Source organism: Vitis vinifera, chromosome 14 (genome assembly GCF_030704535.1).
Source record: "Vitis vinifera cultivar Pinot Noir 40024 chromosome 14, ASM3070453v1".
Taxonomy (NCBI): domain Eukaryota; kingdom Viridiplantae; phylum Streptophyta; class Magnoliopsida; order Vitales; family Vitaceae; genus Vitis; species Vitis vinifera.
Genome location: NC_081818.1, coordinates 8031599 through 8051862, shown reverse-complemented (window position 1 = coordinate 8051862; position 20264 = coordinate 8031599). Strand labels below are relative to the sequence as shown.

The 20264-nt window shown below is 28.9% G+C and overlaps 1 protein-coding gene across 4 annotated transcripts; it reads right to left on the bottom strand.

The window, feature by feature from the left end:
• Nucleotides 1-5336: 5336 nt before the first annotated feature.
• On the bottom strand, nt 5337-12148 carry LOC100258751 (uncharacterized). Of its 4 annotated transcripts, XR_009467627.1 has the most exons (5): nt 11736-12148; nt 11343-11470; nt 8497-10879; nt 6677-6793; nt 5337-5674 (listed from the first exon to the last, which is right to left on the bottom strand). XR_009467627.1 is itself a non-coding variant. In XM_059742626.1 (4 exons), the coding sequence occupies exon 3, from the start codon at nt 10785-10787 to the stop codon at nt 8538-8540; it is 2250 nt and encodes a 749-aa protein (XP_059598609.1). In that variant the 5' UTR covers nt 10788-10879; nt 11343-11470; nt 11736-12148; the 3' UTR covers nt 6552-6793; nt 8497-8537. The 4 variants fall into 4 exon arrangements, 3 of the variants coding, with proteins under 3 accessions (XP_059598609.1, XP_010660128.1, XP_002262784.1); XM_059742626.1 differs by lacking the exon at nt 5337-5674 and having other exon boundaries at nt 6552-6793; XM_010661826.3 differs by lacking the exons at nt 5337-5674; nt 6677-6793 and having other exon boundaries at nt 8302-10879; nt 11343-11631.
• Nucleotides 12149-20264: the final 8116 nt, after the last annotated feature.

Here is a 20264-nt window from a genome sequence, read left to right as displayed (position 1 = left end):
GTCATCGAGTAAAAAACTTTAGGTTTATGAGACTTCTTATTGCTTTATTTTTTATCTTCATCGTGTGTAATCGATTTGAAAACATTTGAATCTCAGTTATGGTTTTTGTTATCATATTCTAAATTTGTATTAAGTTTTAAAATGTTTTTTTTTTTTTATGCATAGGATTTAGAATAGCTTAGGATGGTTAAACATGTTCTTAACCTAATTTGAGCTTGGGAAATGGAGAGATCCGATTTTTTCTCATCAATTATATCCTTGAGAAATTTAGAATATAAGTAAGGCCTCCTAAGAAATGTTGTAATTGTTTCTTATCCTAAATCTCATCTGAAAACTTATCAACAAACTAAATTGATCTCTAAATAGGAATTATAGTTCCTTGATAAATATGATGTCCTAGGAACCTAACTTTGGTTTAGAAAATGTTAATTTTAGATGTTGATAAACATAAAACATTTTCCTTAATAGTTTGAATGAACTTATTAAGATGTTTTTAGTGTTCTTCTATGGATGAAAAGTAAATTAAAACATCATCTACATAGATAATGAAGAAATCTAACCAAAAAAAAAAAATATTAAAGATTTTATTCATTATATTTTGGAATTTTAAGGAGGCATTCTTAAGTTCAAAGGTCATTTCATTCCATTCATAATGTCTAAAGGGTATTGTAAGGATAACGATCCTTTTCAGCAACCTGGATTTGCCAAAATCCAGATTTTACATTAAACTTAGAAAATACCTTAGATCTAACTAGTCTTCGGAGAAGATCTTTTTTATTAGGAATGGGATATATAATCCATCTTAATGCATCATTAAGAGGTTTGTAGTTTATTACAAACTTAGGCGTTACTTTTTCTAGTTATACTTATTTTTAACATAAAATGTAGAATAACTCCAAGGGGATTTGAATTTTCTAATCAATTTTTTCATTAAAAAGATCTTGAATTTCATTTTTGTAGTATTTTAATAATTCCTTATTCATTTAAATTGATATTGCCTTGGTGGGAATATCTATTTCCCTAAAATCTAGGTTATATCGTAATTCTATCTCATGCTTATTATTATGCCCAAACGCATTGGGGAATTCTGAACAAAATTCTTTGGCTAATTTTTCTTTAAACCTTTGCATAGCTTCTTGAGCATTCTTAAGGTTTAATTGATATTCAATTCTTGGATTAGAAAGTTAATATGATAGCCTTTAGTCTTGATTCTCCTTATAAGAAAACTCAAAAAGAATTTCCTGATTTAGGAGTTATGGTCTTATACCTTGGTTGTCTACTCTAGTAATAGCATAGATAGTATTTAAAAAGGGCATTCCTAAAACTATTCCTTCTCCTATATCCTGAACTAAAATAAAGAGCTAGTAAATGCATATTCTTTTATTACAAATATGTGTCTTTGCCAATTTGTAATTAATCTTAAATCTAACTTCATTAGCCCCATAAAGGGCTTTCTTAGTTTTTTCATAATACTTGGTTGAGATTGACCTTTCTCAGATGTAGTTTAAACCTACTTCTGAATATATTAGAGCAACAGTCTTAATGATAAATTCATTGTTATTGTTAGGGAAACATTCCACTTTTTAAAACTTACCTTGTTTATAATGTTGAGGTATGAGTGTGAAGATTCTTCATTAACCTTTGAAGATTCTAGAATTTATTGATTCTTATTACTTGATTTTTATTTTTTCTTAGAGTTTATTAAAACTAGATTGGTATATTGTCTTAATTCTTGGACTTCTAATTTATATTGTCTTATTTCTTCCTAAAGATCTTTATTAGTTACTTCTTTAGGGATCTTATGATTAAATCTTCTCAACATCTCATCTAACTTGTAAGGATTTACATTCTTCTCATTTTCTAGTTTGTGAACGGCTTTCTTAAAGATTTCATATAACTTTAATTTTATTGAAGATTCTTCTACTTTATAAATAATTATAAGGTTAATCCTTGTTCTTTGATGATAACATTTCTAGTCTTAGGTTAACCACCATAATTGGCTTTGATACAGTCTTCCTTTTCACTAGAGGTTTGACTTATGTTTGCATAGTATCTTAAAGATGGTTAATACTTTCTTGATTATCTAATTCAATTAGGATTCAGATTTTGAAGTTTTTAACATTAAATCACATAATATATCTTTTAACTTATCTGGAACATTCAAGTTATTGATTTTCTACTTTACCTTACAATCCATTATAAATGTCCAACTTTTTCATACTTAAAGCAAATGGGGTTTAAATGTCAAGAAGTTTCTATTTTTTTTATAAGGTTTTTTGGTAAACTTTCTGATTATATGTCTAAATCTTTTAGCTTCATTTTGTTTGTATTTTCCATATGTTTTCCTTTTATTATGGTAAAAGTTTTCCTTATTTGGCTTCTTGCCATTTACCTTTTTTGAATTTCATTGCTTAGATGGAGATTTAGCTTCTTTTTGGCTAAATCTACACTAATTACAAAATGTTTTAAATTCATCGTTATAAATGTTTTATTCAGATTTCATTTGTTGGTTAAGCTTAAAATCATTGCATAAGTTAATTCCTTTATAGTGATAATACTTATAATGTCTCCACACATTAGCTTATCATGAGGAATTCGGACATTAAATTGTTCTCTAAATCTTAATTCTAATCCTTTTTGAGAAAGTCTTATAAAATAAATTTTTCTTTCCAAAAAGATTTATTAGAATATGATCTTAACATACCCTTGGTTAAGAACATGTCTTTATACTATCCAAAATCTAGAAGTCTAAGGCATTTAAGGTTGGTTAAAAAACTATTGTTTTATCTTTAAACGAAGATGGATCTCATATGAAATATTTAGAAATAATGAAATTTCGAGTATTTGTTGATGATTTTCAAGAATTTGGTGAATTTATTGTCCATTAAAATTTGAGAATAGAAAGGCAAGTGGTTGGATTTGAACCAGGCCTTATTGACATGAATCCATTTGAAATATAGAACTCATGTTATCACCTTAATTTTATATTAAAAATACAATATAAAAAAATAAAACTTCAATAAATAAATCAATTGTTATTTTATTTTCAAATTGTATTAAATTAATAATTGAAAATATAAAACTTGTCATAATGATTTTTTAAATATTTTTTTATTTTTTAAATATTTTTTGCAGTAATTATAAGAGAAGTGTAAACTTATGAATAAATTATAAACATATTTAAAAAAATATATCATTATTTCTTTTATCTCCTTAAATACATGCAAACTAATTAGATAATCATTAATAACTTCAATATATCTATTATTGTTTATTTTTCATCTTTTGAAGTTTTTCCTAATATTTTTATAAGTTTTAATCCGACCACCGATGGTTCTGTAATTTATATAATTTATGATATTTTAATCATTAAGTCCAACTACAAGATACATGGGATTAAGTTAGAGGTTGAATCCATGTTCAAATACTACTTCAAAACTAAGGGTATGTGCACAAGATCCTTGTGAAACTAAAAGCATGTTTGATAGTGATTTTAATAAGCATTTCTAACATTTTTAATACTTGAAAATTTCTATCATTCAAGTGTTAAAAAGAGTAAAAATATTTCCTAAAATCACTACCAAAACAAACTCTAATTAGAACAATGAAAACTCAAATGGTGTATGCCCTCTATATTTATATTACTCAACATGTGGTACTAGTTGGTTTGGATGATAAACATGACTTTGCACAACAACTTTAAAATCAATTTCGCCTTGAAAAGGTAAAAAGATGAAGGTGTTGCCTTTGAGACACCAAAGAAGGGTACTAAAGGTGTATTAGTGAGAACATATAATTTTGTCAGCAAAATGAACAATTACAATCAAAGTAATAAAAAAAATTGGGATATAGAGATTTTTAATGTAGATTTAAGGGGGAAAATAAAAGTCTTACAAATATCTCATGATTGTTCACATTTATATATGGTAAAGATGTAAATTCTTAGAAGTTTTAAGAGCCCCCTTCCCCTTCTTCTAGACATGTGGTTAAATGTAATCTCCCTCATCTTCCTCCAACATTGTTATAAGAAATCTATGATAACTTTCCCACACGCTTTTTGATTGACTCTATGGTCACACCTTCCTAGTGCACATTGTGTTTATACAATTTTCCACTAAAGTAGATTTCAACCTCTTCCTCCCTCATTCACACCTTAGTTTCTATTAACCTTAGTTTATATATTATGTTTGAAGGTAGAGGGTGTTTGGTAAAAACTTAATATTTATTATTTAATGACTTAAGTTGACTTTAAATTATATTATACTGAAGTCGTTAACTTAAAACTTATTACTTAATTCTTATTTTAAGTGTTAAGGTTGTTTAATAAAATTTATTTTAAACCATCAAATTGACATATTTATCCTCCTAAATTATAACTAGGGAAAAAAAATGTCAAACAACAATGGAAATTATGGAGTAACAAAACAAATCATTGAGGTATTTAAGATAAATTAAGGTAAAAAAGTATAATAAAGACGTAGACTTAAGAATAAGTTAATTGTTTTTACTTATTACTTAAAGTTGTTTTTTACTTTTAAGTCATACCATTAACTTATTTTACCAAACATATTTAATTTACTTAATAATTTAAATTAAATTATTAAGTCACTTAAAGTTATTAAGTTAGTTTACCAAACACCCACGTAATGTTTGATTTTCAAAAAATTGGAAAAAAAAAAAAAAAGAAACTAGAGAAGAATAGTGGAAGGGAAAAAAATAAATAATAAATAAAAAATAGATTTAAAGTCAATGAATTAATTTTATATATTACTTAAACTCGTTTCACTTAATTTAACTCTTTGATATGAAGATTAAATAATTTTAAAATGTATAAGTTTTTAATTAATTTCAATTACATTTGATTTTTTTATTTTTCTTAACATTTTTGTTTTTCCTAAGCACTTTCTGGGAATAAACATAACCTAAATCAAATATTAACTCATGGTCATGGATAGGTAGGTCCATTCAACTGCACTTACACCATTGAGAGGAGTGAAAAGGGAATGAAAATAAGTAGTGAAGCTGGATAAGGAATTTTGACAATTATGGAATGTTCTTCATTTGGTAGAGTAGCTGTTGATAAAAGTTAGTCAGTTATGTATCTTTTGCTGATATATTTTATAATGTTGTGTTGGATGGGAGGCATCTGTAAAAATTACAAAATCATGGGTTCATGCTTCTTCTTCATCCATCAGATGATCTCAGAATATGATGTGATTCTGGGGGTAAAGAAGCAGGGCAGGAGATGGGTGGAAGTGATGCTTTTTTGCAGAGTAGCACCAATTCATGAAGGTCCTTTTTCCCCTTGACATGAATTTAAGAGTCTAACAACAATCTGATAACCTCTCAAAATGCCTTTTATTTTGCACTCTTACTCTGCTTTAATGATCTAAATCACCAAACTCTTACTCAAGGAAGCCTGCCTTCACACAACTTCACCTTTCTGCAACGATTATGGGGGCAAAGGACCTCCACTGCTTGGACAATTATTTTTCATTTTTGCAGGCCAGTTTTGGAGGATGTCTAACTGATAGTCCAATATGACTCCCTTCTACTGAACCCAAGCTTTTTCCAAGGAATTTCACCTTTGGTTTCCAGTTCCACAAACAACTTTGGCGGGTATGCGTTAGAAGCTCCTGGACTCAAGTCCTCAGGTTATATTTGATTCCAGAAACTACTAAGAAAAAAAAAATTGTTAAAACATATTTATATATATATATATATATATATATATATATATATATGTTTCTTCACATTTAGCTATAATATGGAAAATACCAAAGAAAATCAAATGTAATATAAAAAATATTTTTTAAAAAAAATCAAATGTAATATAAAAAATATTAAAGAAAATCAAATATAATTAAGGTTAGTTAGAAATTTATGCATTTTTAAATTATTTTATCTTAATATAGAAGAGTTAAAATAAATTAAATGAATTTAAAATAATATATAAAAATAATTATTGACTTTAAATTTAATTTTTTATTTCCCTTCACTTTTTTTTTTTTTCTATTTTTCCTCTTTATTTTCTTTCCCTTATATTTTTCCCCCAAATTTTCCGGGAATCAAAGGTAACCTTAAGGTATGACACCCAATCTTCATCCTTGAGAATTCAAAACCTTAATAATTAAGTTTAAATTCTATCACTAAAAATAGGCAATATCACAACATTAAGTTGAGTTCTATTTATACCAAAACTAAGTGAATATTCGGTAAACCAACTTAATAACTTAAAGTAACTTAATAACATAATTTAAGTCATCAAGTAAATTAAGTATATTTAGTAAAATAATTTAATGATATGACTTAAAGTAAAAATAATTACATTATTCTTAAGTTCATATCTTTATTTTACCTTTTGATCCTCATTTACCCTATTTACCTTCATAATATCTTTTAATACTCCATGACATTCATTGTTATTTGACCTCCTTTACCCTTGTTACAATTTATGAGGATAAATATATGGATTTGATAATTTAGAATAAATTTTAAGTTAATATTATCACATATCTTTAATACTTAAAGTAAGAATTAAGTAATAAGTTTTAAATTAACAACTTAAATATAATTTAGTTTAAAATCAACTTAAATCAGTAAGTAATAAGTATTAAGTTTTACCACACACCCCTACGAAAGAGGAAAATAATTAAAAGTATTGATTCCATATGACCTGGTACTCCAAGTGAAGTTCCTGAATTCCGATTTTTTGTTGAATCAAAACAGTTGAGGAAATCCCAGAGCCGTTCCCAGACAATGACTACCCAAAAATCTATTAGCTGACTGTAATCTGTAACCAAAGAAAAAGATTATATACAAGAAGCTAATATGAATTTTTATCATCTAAAGCTTAATCATATCACAGAATCCTAAATTAAAATGCAGCAGCTTGCTTGTAATCAATATGATGAAATTTCACTAGAGTCGTGCGCTTTGAGTTGTGTGCTTCTTCTAAAGAAATCAAAGGAAAAGAAATGAAATCAAACAGAAAGGTAGTAATATGGCCACAGTTTCTTACCACCTGATTTCAGAACTAGCATGCCATCATTACTGGTCCATGACAGCATCTTATCAGGAGCAATCACGGACCAATAATTTGGCTGCACCTATAGGTGTGATACTACAACAACTGTCACATGAAATGACAGAACATGATAAAAAAAAAACGTGGTACAGCACCCATTTCCAAGGAAAGAAAAGAAAATTACCTAACTAAAATTTTGATAAACCCAACATCTCACAGGAAACATATCTGACTCTCCTTTTATAAAAAGAGTTGTAGAGAAGCTCACACAAATCTGCCTTTTTAATGAAAAATATGGATTGGAAAATAATTTAACAGTTATCATAGCAATTCTCATCCTCAGTATACTAAATCTAGGACTAAAGAAGTATCCCAAGTCAAAGTTTTCCTCTCAAAGAAGTCAAATTTCAAGAGAGATTTTATTTCAATTGTCATGTAATATTTTTGACACAAAAGTATAACTATTTAGAATAATTAGGCGGCTACAATCAAAGTTATCAAACACACCTGAGGCTCATTTCATAGTAGAAGGAAAACCTTGTCACTCACGTAAAAAGCTTGCCTTCATAGCTTTAATGGGATTCACAAAGATTTTATTTGGATTTTGGAAAGAATGCAGGAAAAGAAAATGCCAAAAATTAAATAAAAATGGAATTCCTCATAAAACTTTCTTCCATGATTTCCTTCTCATTTTCTTACATCAGAAAGAACCATTCTTGTTTGCATCCAAATAAAGCTTAGGAGCTGAGCAAACATGAAAGTTTGTGACCTGATCCAGACCCTCAATCCAAGTCCATTCTACTTAACAGGGTCTTATCCAGGCTTAGCAGAGCTTGTCTTGGGTAAAACTCTGGTTTCAAATAAATGACTACAAACTCATGAGTTCATGTTGTCTGGACATGGGTCAGATCCAATATTAATGATGTAAGAATATGCAAAGATAGATGGGTGGATGGATGGATTTTATACCATAAAAATGATATATCACCAGGGGAAACAGGTTGATGGATGGCCGGATGGATGGATGGAGTCGTTACTATATATGTGATGGAAGAACATGTGCAGGGTCAAGCAACTGAGACTAGTAACCTTCAGTAAGCATAATCAAGCACAACCACAGTGAAGTAACAGTCTAAGATATGAATTGAAGTTTATCAAATTAGATTGGACCAGCAAAAGAAAGTTGAGAACAAGCATGATTAAACAAAAGCCCAAGATAAACCTCAAATGCTAAGACAAGAGAAAATAACTTAGAAGATATTGAAAGCTAAAAATCCATGAATGTGGGTCCTTCCATAACAGTGTATTATTGAGGTGAAGCTTCAGATAACATAGCTGATATTTAACTTAATTCGCCTAAATGTCAAGGAACAGAATATAGCATCAACATGCAAATCTAGTCTAATCTAATAGAACTCCAGAAATAATAAACAGAATTAAAATTTTCTTTGCACAGGAAAGGGATATACCCAAATATGATGGTAGTAAACCAATTGTTGACAGGGAAGTCTTAAATGGGTGCTGCACATGTTGTTCTAAAATGGCCTGTCTGATTACAACGGCTACAATGCACAACTCGTTTCACACGGCCACGGTCTTCTGCTCGCACTCGCTTCTTTCTCGGTCGTCCAGGTGGCCTAAGTGATTTGGGTGGGTTGATCATAATCTCCACAGATTTGCTTCCATTCGGATCTCCCTCAGATAACTCCTTCCATAGAGTTTTATCTGGAATTGGATGTATAGTTTGTGAGTATGTTTTACGATAAGTTGCAACAGTGAAACAGCTCTCAGTAAATCGATGAACATTCTGCCTGCAAGAGAGAAGTGCAGCCACAGCATGTGCACAGGGCAAACCATACAGCTGCCAGCCCCGACAAAGACAGCAACGATTGCGAATATCCACAATATTTGTTCCTTCATGAGAGATAACTTCAAATTCAGCTTCATTAGCACGTAGCACCTGATAAGTGCGTGCACGCTCGAGAGCCTCTGCAACACGTCTCTCAGCAGAAGGCACAAGTATTGAGGTCCACTGCATACTCGTCTCTCGGCGTTCATTGAACCAAGTCATTAGCTGTCTCCTAATGCATTCCATCATCTGAATAATTGGTAGTCCAGAAGCTTCTAGAATCCAAGTATTTAAAGATTCAACTATATTAGCTGTCAGATGTCCAAACCGTGTTCCCTCAAAATAAGCTGTAGCCCACAAACGAGGTGGAATTCGTCGAATCCAGTATGCGGCATCTTGTGATATCTCTTCAATTTCTAGGATTTTTGCCTCAAATTCAATTACAGTGAGAGCATGAGCAGCTTCCCATAGAAGGTTGACAAGCATTGTATTATTAAACTCCTTTCGGAAGCTATCACTCAAGTGACGCATGCAAAACCCATGAAAAGCAGTTGGGAAGTTTGCTTCCACTCCATCTACAATGCCTTTCTGCCTATCTGATAAAATTGTGAGCCTTGGCATGTTTTCAGTATTAACCTCAAGCAGGTTATGAAGTTCAGAGAGAAACCACATCCAGTTCTCATCATTTTCCTCATCAACAACACCAAATGCCAAAGGAAACAGAGCACCATCACCATCAAAACCAGTAGCAAAAAGTAAAGTACCAAGATACTTACTTTTCAAGAATGTCCTATCAAGCCCAAGGAGCGGCCGACATGCATTCAGGAAACCATAGATGGATGCCTGAAATGAAATAAAGAGACGCTGGAAGCAGTTGTCTGTTGGGTTCCCATAGACAGATGCAATACTTCCAGGGTTCGTCCGTTTAACTTGGTCACAATATTGTGGAAGCAGACGGTACCCTTCTTCAAAGGATCCACGCATAGCAGCCATGATACGCTCCTTACCTCGCCAAGCTTGCTTGTATGATAAGGTAATACCATGAACCCGGTGTATCTCTTCCAGTATCTCCTTTGGCTTGTAATTAGGGTTTTCCCTAAGTCGTTGCTCTACAGAGTTTGCAACCCACTGAACTGAGGCTTGCTGATGACCAAGATGAGCAATTCCTCCACATGTATGGGCCTCATGGATTGTCCTGATAGTGAAAGTTGGAACACCTGGAAGCTTTGCAGCATGTATGCGCCAGGGGCATCCATCACTAGCACATTTTGCAGTAAAACGAGTCTTGTCAGATTTTATGGTCTGCATTTCAAAATGAAGGGCAATGGCAGTGTCCCTTAATGCCCTTCGGCAGCTCTTGACATCTGGAAACTCTTGTCCAACCACCAGCTCATAACTTGGGTTTGCAACAACAGTACGGGCTTGAAGAACAGGAGTGGAAACTACAAGCTGGTGTTGCTGAACCATATCAGAGGTAGATTCAATCCCCATTTCCTGGTGATCGTCCACAGCTAGGTCTAAGTTATCATCAAGTTCTTGGTTTTCTGAAACAGCCAATTCATTGTTCTCAGATAAAGCTAACTCATGGTTCTGCTCTGCAAGAGACAATCCATGGTCATCATGTTCTGGTTTCCGATCCATAGCTAACTCATTACCATGCTCATAACCATGTTCATCAGCCCCTTGATGAACAGTTTGTCCCAAACCAAGATCATGGTCATGTGCATGGCTTAAACCCAATTCATGGTCATGAGAATGTCCCAAACCCAAATCATGCTCATGGGTTTGTCCCAATTCTAAAGTATGGTTCTGACCAAGACCCAGATTATGGTTATGGCCCAACACCAACTGCTGATTCTGGCCAAGCCCTAAGTTGTGATTTGGGCCAAGTATCAAATCATGGTTGGCCATCACCAACAACAATTCCTCAGCTCCCAGCACCAAACTGACAGCTTATAATCTGTACCACTGCCTCTCTAAATCTCGTCTGTTTCAGAAAACCCCTGTCATATGAGTGAAGAAAATCTCATCACCCCTTTCACAATCACCATCAATCTACATAAACTCTAACAAGTCCTAAAACAAATGTTTTACCACTTACATAAATAAACACTACAGTAATCACACACACAGCAAGCATACCTAGCAATTGGTTTTCTATAGCATTATTAAATCATCATGACAATTAAATACAAAGAATGACCGTTGGTTGCTGATGGTTGGATAAAGAATTGACAAAAAAAAAATGTTGATTACTTTTGTCCTTTTTAATGTCAAAAAGACATGGAGAAGTGCCAAAAAAAAAAACGGATTAGAGATAATCTCCATGTTGGTTTAAAACATGGCATGGATATCAAAGAAAATAGCATGGCAGTGGCGGTGATATGAAAGAATATACCAAACAAATCTGAAGGATAGAGAATCTCTTTGTTAGTTTAATAAATAGAATGCATACGAACAACATACCAAACAAGGGAAATCCACCCTCAGCTGTTCTTGCTGTTCCTTTGCTTCTCGAATTCGAAAACCCCAATGCAAATAATCATTTCAGAGCCAGAAAGTACAGCCTTCTTCGTGAAACTGCAACCACTAGCCTAGCAAAGAGAATCAAGTTTTTCCTTATTTTACTCTCACTAACAAACAAAGATCATATGAAGACACAGAAGTACAAAATCCACTCTCAGCTGCTCGTACTACTATTTCGATTCCCAAGTCAGCGAATCCACCATACCAAAAGCCAACAACCAGAACTTTACTAAACCCAGCCATCAAGGAACAAAATTCAGCAAAAATCAAACCGAACCCAAGAATCGAAACAAACACAAAACCAAAATCACCACAACCCAGAAAGCCAAATACCTGAAACTCCAAAACCCGAAAGGCCAAGAAGACTCCAGGCTCAAAACGACGCCGTCCAGATCAAGCCAAAAAAACTAGGTTTCCAAAGGCCCAGCAAAGAAATCGAGCTCACATGCAACTTCCCTCGTCTATAGCAATCCAAATAGCAAAGAAAAGGGCGAGCACAAGTGGGGTTTTGAGAGAAACGCAGAGAAGGGTGAATCAAGACTTAGGGTTTGGGAATTGGCAGAAATTGAGAAGAAGTGGCGGTGGAAGAATGTAAAGGGAAAAGATTTGAAAGGAAAAGGGCGGGTAATTGAGAGGGAGTAGAGGGGAAAATCAGGGTAGAGGAGGAGAGATTGGGAAATAGAGGGGCAGAAGAAGAGGGGTGTTGGGAGGTTTTGAGGAGTGGGAATACAGGCAAAGGGTATGGCGAGAAAGGGGGTATTTAGGTCAAAATTATGAAGCCTCTTTTTTTTCTTTATTTTGGAATTACTCTATTGCCCCCTTTTTTTCTCTTCATTTGGGAAGTTATAACTACCTCCATGAAGCCCACTCTTTTTAGTTGCTTTGCTTTCTATTAAATAGTAACATCTATATGTCTTTTTTTTATAAAAAAAAGATAGTTCCTATAAACTTAGGTTATGTTTGGTCCCAAAAATACTCAAAAAAGAAAAAAAAATATTAAGAAAAATTATTTTCTCATAAATATTAAATTAAAACTAATTAAAAATTTATACATTTTCTAATTATTTAATAATTACATCAATAAACTAAATAAGTGAAATGAGTTTGAAAATAAATATATTAATTTTAAATCTTCTTTTTTTCCTTTTCTTCTATTTTTCCTCTTTATTTTCTTTCTCTTACATTTTCCCTCAAACCAAACATAAAATGATAAAACTTTGGTAACTTTAGTTTCAAATTTGAGGACAATGGGAATGCTGCATATTTTGAAAGTCTATAAGAAACATCCACTAAATTATTGGCAACCTTTTGAGAGTTACTATTTTAGCATTGACTTTGGCAGGGGGAAAAATGGTAAGCTTTGAAAAATATTATGCTTTGTGCTACTTGGAGTGATCTTTTGCCTTAGAAAATAAGCTTTGAAAAGAGAATAAAAATCAATATTTAAATAAAATTTAATAATTTATATGCCGATTAAAGGTGGTGAAAAGAAAACTTAAAAATGACCAATGGATTAAAGAAATAAGACACATTTTTCACTTTTTTATTGAGTGTGAGATAAAAGTTGAAAGATTTAAAATTTTGTTTTTGTTTTCTCATTCTTAAAGTATGAATTTCCTTGATCTAGTGTTACAGTACTTTTGATAGTATTACTAGTCGAAGCATTTTTAATGGAAGTTTTTTTTTTTTTTTTAAAGTATTTTTAGAAAAATCACTTCCAAGTATTTCTCTACAAAATATTATAAATGATTTTTTAATACTATAAATAATTTTTCAAATTCTTAAAAGTGCTTCGTCAAGTTTGTGTTTTATATTTGATAAAACATTAATGATGTTAAAATTTGCTTAAAATTATGACCTTGTTTGACAATTGTTTTTTAAAACGGTTTTCTATACTCCCTAATAAAAAAGCACTAAATACGTTTAAAAAATGATATTTTTAAATAACATATTTTAATTGTTTACACTTGTTGTTAGAGGACTTATTTTTAAAATTAATTATATAAATATACTAGATGATTAAACATAAAACACTATATATGAAAGTTATTTTTATTTAAAAACATTTCAAGTTTTCAAACAAACTTTTATCCTATAAAACATCATAAAACAAAAACTATTTTCCACAACTGTTTTTTGAAAACACTTTCCCAAATAGAGCTTATGACTTTGATTTCATCCCAAACTTTTAGGCTTTATGTGGTTCCCAAAAAATTTAAGGGAAAATGGGAGGAAAAAATGATAGAGAGAAAAAGTGGAAAAAATGGAAAAGTGAAAAAAAAAATTCAAAGTTAATAAATTATTTTTATATGTTTCTTATTATTCATTTAACTTGTTTTCTTCATTAAATAAAAATTAAATAATTTTAAAATATATAAATTTTTAACTAATTTTAATTATATTTTATTTTCTTTGGTATATTTGATGTTGAAACCAAATATAAGAAAAATCATTTTTCTTAACATTGTTTTCTTTCCTTAGTACTTTTTAAAAACCAAACATAGCAATAGGTAAAAGGCAAAAATAAAAAATCATGTGAAACATTACATTTATCGTGCATGTTTACATACATTTTCTATACTTTTTTTATAAAAAAAAATTACATAAAATATAAGAATTCTTATAAAAAAAAAATAAAAAAAAAAAGGTGGTTGGATTCCATTTCATCAAATTTTTAAGATTTTGAAAACAGAAAAACAATTAAGAACATAAAGTAAATTTTTCCTTTTTTTGTAAGAGATTCATGGTAGGACTGTAAATTTGCTGGCTTTTTTTTTGGTTCGTGGAGCTTTATTGCAAGAAAATTGCATAGAAAAGTCTTGGAATTTCACTGATGGCAAGAAATAAGTTTTTCACTTTTTTAAGAAGCGGCTTAATTTAATTGTTATTATCCTTGTACCAAATGAAATAACTTCCAAAAGCAATTAATATATCATATTGTCCATAATTCCAATTGAGTTTCGTAGCAAGAATATCCTGGAAAAAGTCGAAGATTTTATTATTTGAATATATATTATTTTAGGTTATATTTGGTTGCAAAAAATTTGAGGAAAAGAAAATAGAAGAAAAAAAAAGGTTTAAACTCAACAAATTATTTTTATATATTTCTTTAAACTCATTTTATTTATTTCTCTTTATTATAAAAATATTAAATAATTTAAATATGTATAAATTTTTGATAAATTTTAAAAGTCTTTTGATTCCCATTGAACTCTGGAGTAGTTCCATTCCATTTTAACTTTTTTTAGGAACAAAAGTTTTTATATTTTTAGGATTATATTATAATAATAAAGTTTCATCTTATACACTATTTTAGGATTCATAAGTACTTAGATTTTACGGATATATCAAAAAAAAAAAAAAATATTGGATGGGATGAAAATGATTCAAAATTCATGGGAAAAAACTCTAAAAAAATAATAAAATAAGCAAGAATACACATGTTAAAGTTATTTTGTAAATGTAATTGACTTAAGTATGTTTAAATATAATATTTATCAATTTTTTATATAAAAAAATAACTTAACTTCCTTTAATATATTTATTTTAAAAATTAAAAAATATTTTTATTAAAACAAGTTTTGTTACATTTTAAATAAAAAAATTAACTTGATTTATATAAAATATTTTATTTGAAATTTAATTTTTAAAATTTTATTACAAATCTATGGTGACAATTTTTTCTATTAACATTAATTTATTTAAATAATTAAAATTATTAATCATTAATCTTATCAAATTAATTTTAATTTATAAAATATTAGGACTTCATTATTTTTTTTATATTGTATTAATTTTTGTGTAAAATTATATTTTGAAATAAAAAAATTAAAATTAAAAGGATAAATAAAAAAATTAAGAGTGAAGTGATAGTAATTTTTAAAAATAGGATTAATGAGATAAATATGAAAAATAGTTAAAAATAGAAGGCTAATATAGAATAAAATGATAATATAAATTTAAAATAAAAGATAAATTAAAAATGAATAATTTAAAAAAATGGATAAATATTTTTAAAAAAAAAAACTTTCAAAAAATCAATGATTTTTTTAGATCGCCCTCTACTAGGCGCACGTCCCCTCCCACATGCCAATTTTTCGCTCTTGTCGACTGTTGATCGATTATCGATGGTCAATTTCATTTTGACCAGCGCTGATAATCGATTTTTCGTCGATATTTTGGAGAAAAAAAAATCCGATTTTCTAAGCCTTGTTAATATATCGAATATGACTATTGTTTAAGATTGTCTAGAAGTTCATATTTTGTCTTTATATTTTGGCTTAAACATAACAAAATACTAGGATCATTTAAATTTATAGAGAAGTTTGGAAAGCAGTAAAAATAAATATGACCATTTACAAGGTTTGAATTGGTCATACTAAGAACATAATAAAAAAATATTGTAGCTCTAGTCTCTTGAACAAACAAATATTGGAATATCTAACCACATTCGGAAGGGAGGTTTTATTACTATTTGAACCTAACTAATATGAATGTATTTATATCTCTTTTTATGATGATTTATAATGTTTTCATTTAATAGTTATAATGGTTCAATGTTTTGATTAAAAAATATAGTTTGTTCCTTCGTTTTTAAAGAATAATTTTGACTAAAATTAAAGCTTCCATGTTGATAAACTATGTTGATTTTCATGTGAGGTATTGACTACTTATGTAATTGATTTTGTATTTCTACATCTATTTTCTTGACTATTAATAATATTTTGATTATATAATGCAAATAATGACATTGAAGATGTAAAACTTTTAGACCTAAGAGATCTAGATAAATCAAATTTTCTAATTTTTTTTTTATAAATATTACTCAATGTGACTAAGAATAATAACTATTTAATTTTTTTTTTTGTTAATTTCTAGAATTTTTTTAACAAGGACTACCTATGAGGACTGGGACTTACAATACCAATGCTGTAACCAAACCATTAATAGGGTTCACCGAACCATTCACACAAAATCCTTTAATTAAATTTAAATAATATTTGTAATATTAATTAAAAATTTAAGCAAAACTTGGCTCTGATAGCATTTCATGCCTTGGTATAATAAGTATATAATAAAGACAATAATAATTAAAATTGGAATTGAAACAAAACAATAATACAATAATTAAAGATAAAATAAAAAACAATAATTGAAAATTAAATATTTGTTATTGTAATAACACCTTTAGTTTATAGAGAGTTTGCTTTAGGAACAATATTCTTTGACGGACAAAGAAAGATTTGATTTCAAAAAGAAAGATAGAATTAATCCAAAAGAAACAAGCTCATATAAACTTTCTATCAAAAGAAATTCAATATAAAAATATAAAAGACCTACTTTTGGATACAAACATTCAACAAAGAATAAAAGAAATTCAAAATCCTTTTCTAAAAAAATAAAATAAAAAGTTGTTCTGATCTTCCCATGCATTTTGAAAAAGAAAGAAATATAAAGTTGATCTACCATAAATTCAAAATATTGATGAATCTAATGCCTACCAAGGTGAGGTCAATAGAAATGAACGAAGAACTCTTACAATATTGTAAACAATAAATATATTCCTTATTTTTTAAAAAATTAATTAGATCTTTAAAGTCTCCTTGGAGCTATGTCACTTTCTATGTACAAAATATTGCAGAATTAAAAACAAGTGCACTTAAGTTCGTCATTAACTACAAACCCTTAAGTAAAGTACTATAATAGATTAGATATCCAATCCCTAACAAATAAGATTTACTCAGGACTTAATCATAGTGTAATTATCTATTCAAAATTTGATATGGATTAAGGATTTTTTTCAAATTCAAATTAAAATATAAAATAGATACAAAACTACTTTTATAGTTCCATTTGGTCATTATGAATTGAATGTTATGACCTTTGGACCAAAAAAATGCCCCTTCTGATTTTCAAAATATAATGAATGATGTATTTAATTCTCATTTGAAATTTATTATGATTTGTGTTGATAATGTTCTATTTTTTTTTTTTAGTCATTAGAAAAAAAATTTATACATCTAAAAAGGTTTTTTAAGAATGACATGCTTTGCTTCAAAAATGAAATTATTTTAAACAAAAATTAGATTTTTAGGTCATGATATTTATCAAGGAATAATAAAGCCTATTCAAAGATCTATAGAGTTTGCTAGCGAGTTTCTTGATGAAATTAAAGATAAGAAACAATTATAAAGATTTTAGGATATTTAAATTATGTATTTGATTACTTCAAAGATTTAAAAATTATTTGTCAACCTTTATGTAGAAGACTTAAAAAGAATGTATCCGCATAAAATGAGTCTCATACAGATACTACATTAGTCAAACAAAATAAATAATGAGTCAAACATTTACCATGTATGACCATTCCACATCCTCATACATCACTCATTGTAGAATCAGATGCATTGAATATAGGATATAAAGGCATACTGAAATAAGAATACAATAATCAAAAGCAAATAATTAGATTTCATTTAGAGATATGGTTGAATGCTCAAACTAATTATTCAACTATTAAAAAGAGGGTTTAATCAATAGTTTTATGTATTTCAAAATATCAAAGTGATTTAATAAATAAAAAATCAAGGATCTAATTGAACGCTCAAGCTAATTATTCATCGATTAAAAATGAAGCTTTATCAAAAGTAGATTGCAAAGTAGTTAAAAACATTTTACAAAAAGTTGTTACATAATTTTTTGTTAGATAGCAAAATTTACTTTCAAATTTTGATTTTGAAAGAGAATTTAAAAATAATAGTTAAATTCCCTTCATGACTTCCTTGAGAGATTTTCCAAGGTAAGGATTCTCAACCCAGATGGATACTCCCATTAGGCCATCCATATCTCCTTTCTATTCCTCCAAGCAAACAAAGTCATTGTATGCTCTTTGTACATCCTTGTCTTCCTTCGTAAATACAAATTATTTTCACCTTTTAAGTATTGATTTTCCTCAAATCCAACCTTTTAAAAGCTACATTCAACCTTCAAAATCTTCTACTAAGCTTATGTTTGTTCAAAGTTAATCCAGTCCTAGCATGGTATCAACACTTCCTTCTTCCCCTTCTTAAAATAGTCAATATGTCGAGAAAACCAACACCTTTCAAATTTTCTTTATAGAACCAAAATTCAATTTTGAAAAAATTCCCAAAATTCTTCCTTATGTTATTTTAAAAGAATTCATTTTGCCTCAAATGATTCTTCCAAAACTCATCAATTCTATAAGTTTATACTTGTAAATGTTGATTTAGTTGAAATTACTCATAATTATGACAAAGTCAATCCTAAAAGGATTGCATTTTCTAAATGTAGAATTTTAAAAGTGTTGTTTATAAAAAATTGAAATCAAAATCATTCTTGTAAAGTCTTAATCAAAGTTTGCATTTAGTAAGCTACAACTACATAAACTATATGAATGTCTAGTACCAAATGTTTTATTCACAAAATTATTAGCATTCATGACTTATTCAATTCTTGAAACATTGCAATTAAGTTTTTCTTGCTTGGTTTCAAGAATGGTGGCTTTACTTTGGGTCCATTGAAGCAATTCTTCCCTCTGCTATTCAAGAAAAATTCTAAGACTACAAAAGCAAGACTCAAGTATTGAGTCTCTTCTTCAACCAATATTTTTAACATTTTGCTTTAGACTATAAATCCCTTAGATTTTAAGTTAGAATTATATATATTCCACATCCATTTTCACTCTTTTCATTGAAAGAATTCAGTATTAAATGGTAAGAATCTAAGAGTTTATTTGGTAGCAAAAGGTTGTGCAACTAATTCAAAACCTTATATTGGCTAGCTCAACTATTCCAAAACAAGCTAACTTTTTGACAACCAAAAGCAAATGTCAATTCTCCTCTGCTACTGCCCTTGACAAAGCAGACTATTGCAAATGGCTCCTAAAAGTTCTCAAGAAGCTTGATGATAACTTAGAAGATGATGATATTGAAAAAGCTATTCTTTTTTATGATTCATAGGTTGATTCAAAATTCATCTTATAAGGAGGACCTTTGTGGTCAACACTAATAATAATTTTATTTTATTTTTATATATAAAAAAAAAAAACACTATTCATGCTATAGTGTCAATAAATTTCATTTTTCTTTGAGTCTGCTTGGGATTCAAAACAAGTTCAAGTCCATGAATTTCAATTCAATTTAAGTTTGTGGATTTCAATGAAGATAAAATCCTCAAAAGTTCTATATATAAAAGGTCATTCCTTACTTCCCAAGGTTAGACTTTTCATGCTGATAACCTTATTCTTACATTTCAATCCTTTCTTGTTAGCTATTACTTTCCATTATAATAAAATCTTTCTCCATTGGTCCAAGAGTATTGTACTTGAAGCAAACTCTTTTGTAACCTAAAAGATATTGTTGTAATAACAAATTTTCAATTTTCAATTATTGTCTTTTTTTTATTATTCTATCTTTAGCTATTTTATTATTATTTTTAATTTTATTGTAATTTCAATCATTATTGCATTATATTTTGAAATTTAGAAGAAGCCTTTTGAGTAGACATGATATTCCATTCATAATGATTAAATGGCCCATGGCTAGACCATCAAACCTTGATCCAAATGATGATCATTATCAAAAATGTGAGGGGCCTTTAAAAATATTGCATTGGGATTCCAAAAATTATAGTATATATATATATATACTTTTTGGTATATATCAAAAATTTAATTGTAGCTTAACAAATATGATTAAATTTGAATTGGAGAAGAAAAATATTAAAAAATGATATTTAATTTTAAATAAATAAAATAAAAATATAAAGAAATAGGAAATAAAAGTAAAGAAATTAATAAAACCACGTGAGAAAAAAAAAATTAAAATATTGATTTTAATCAAA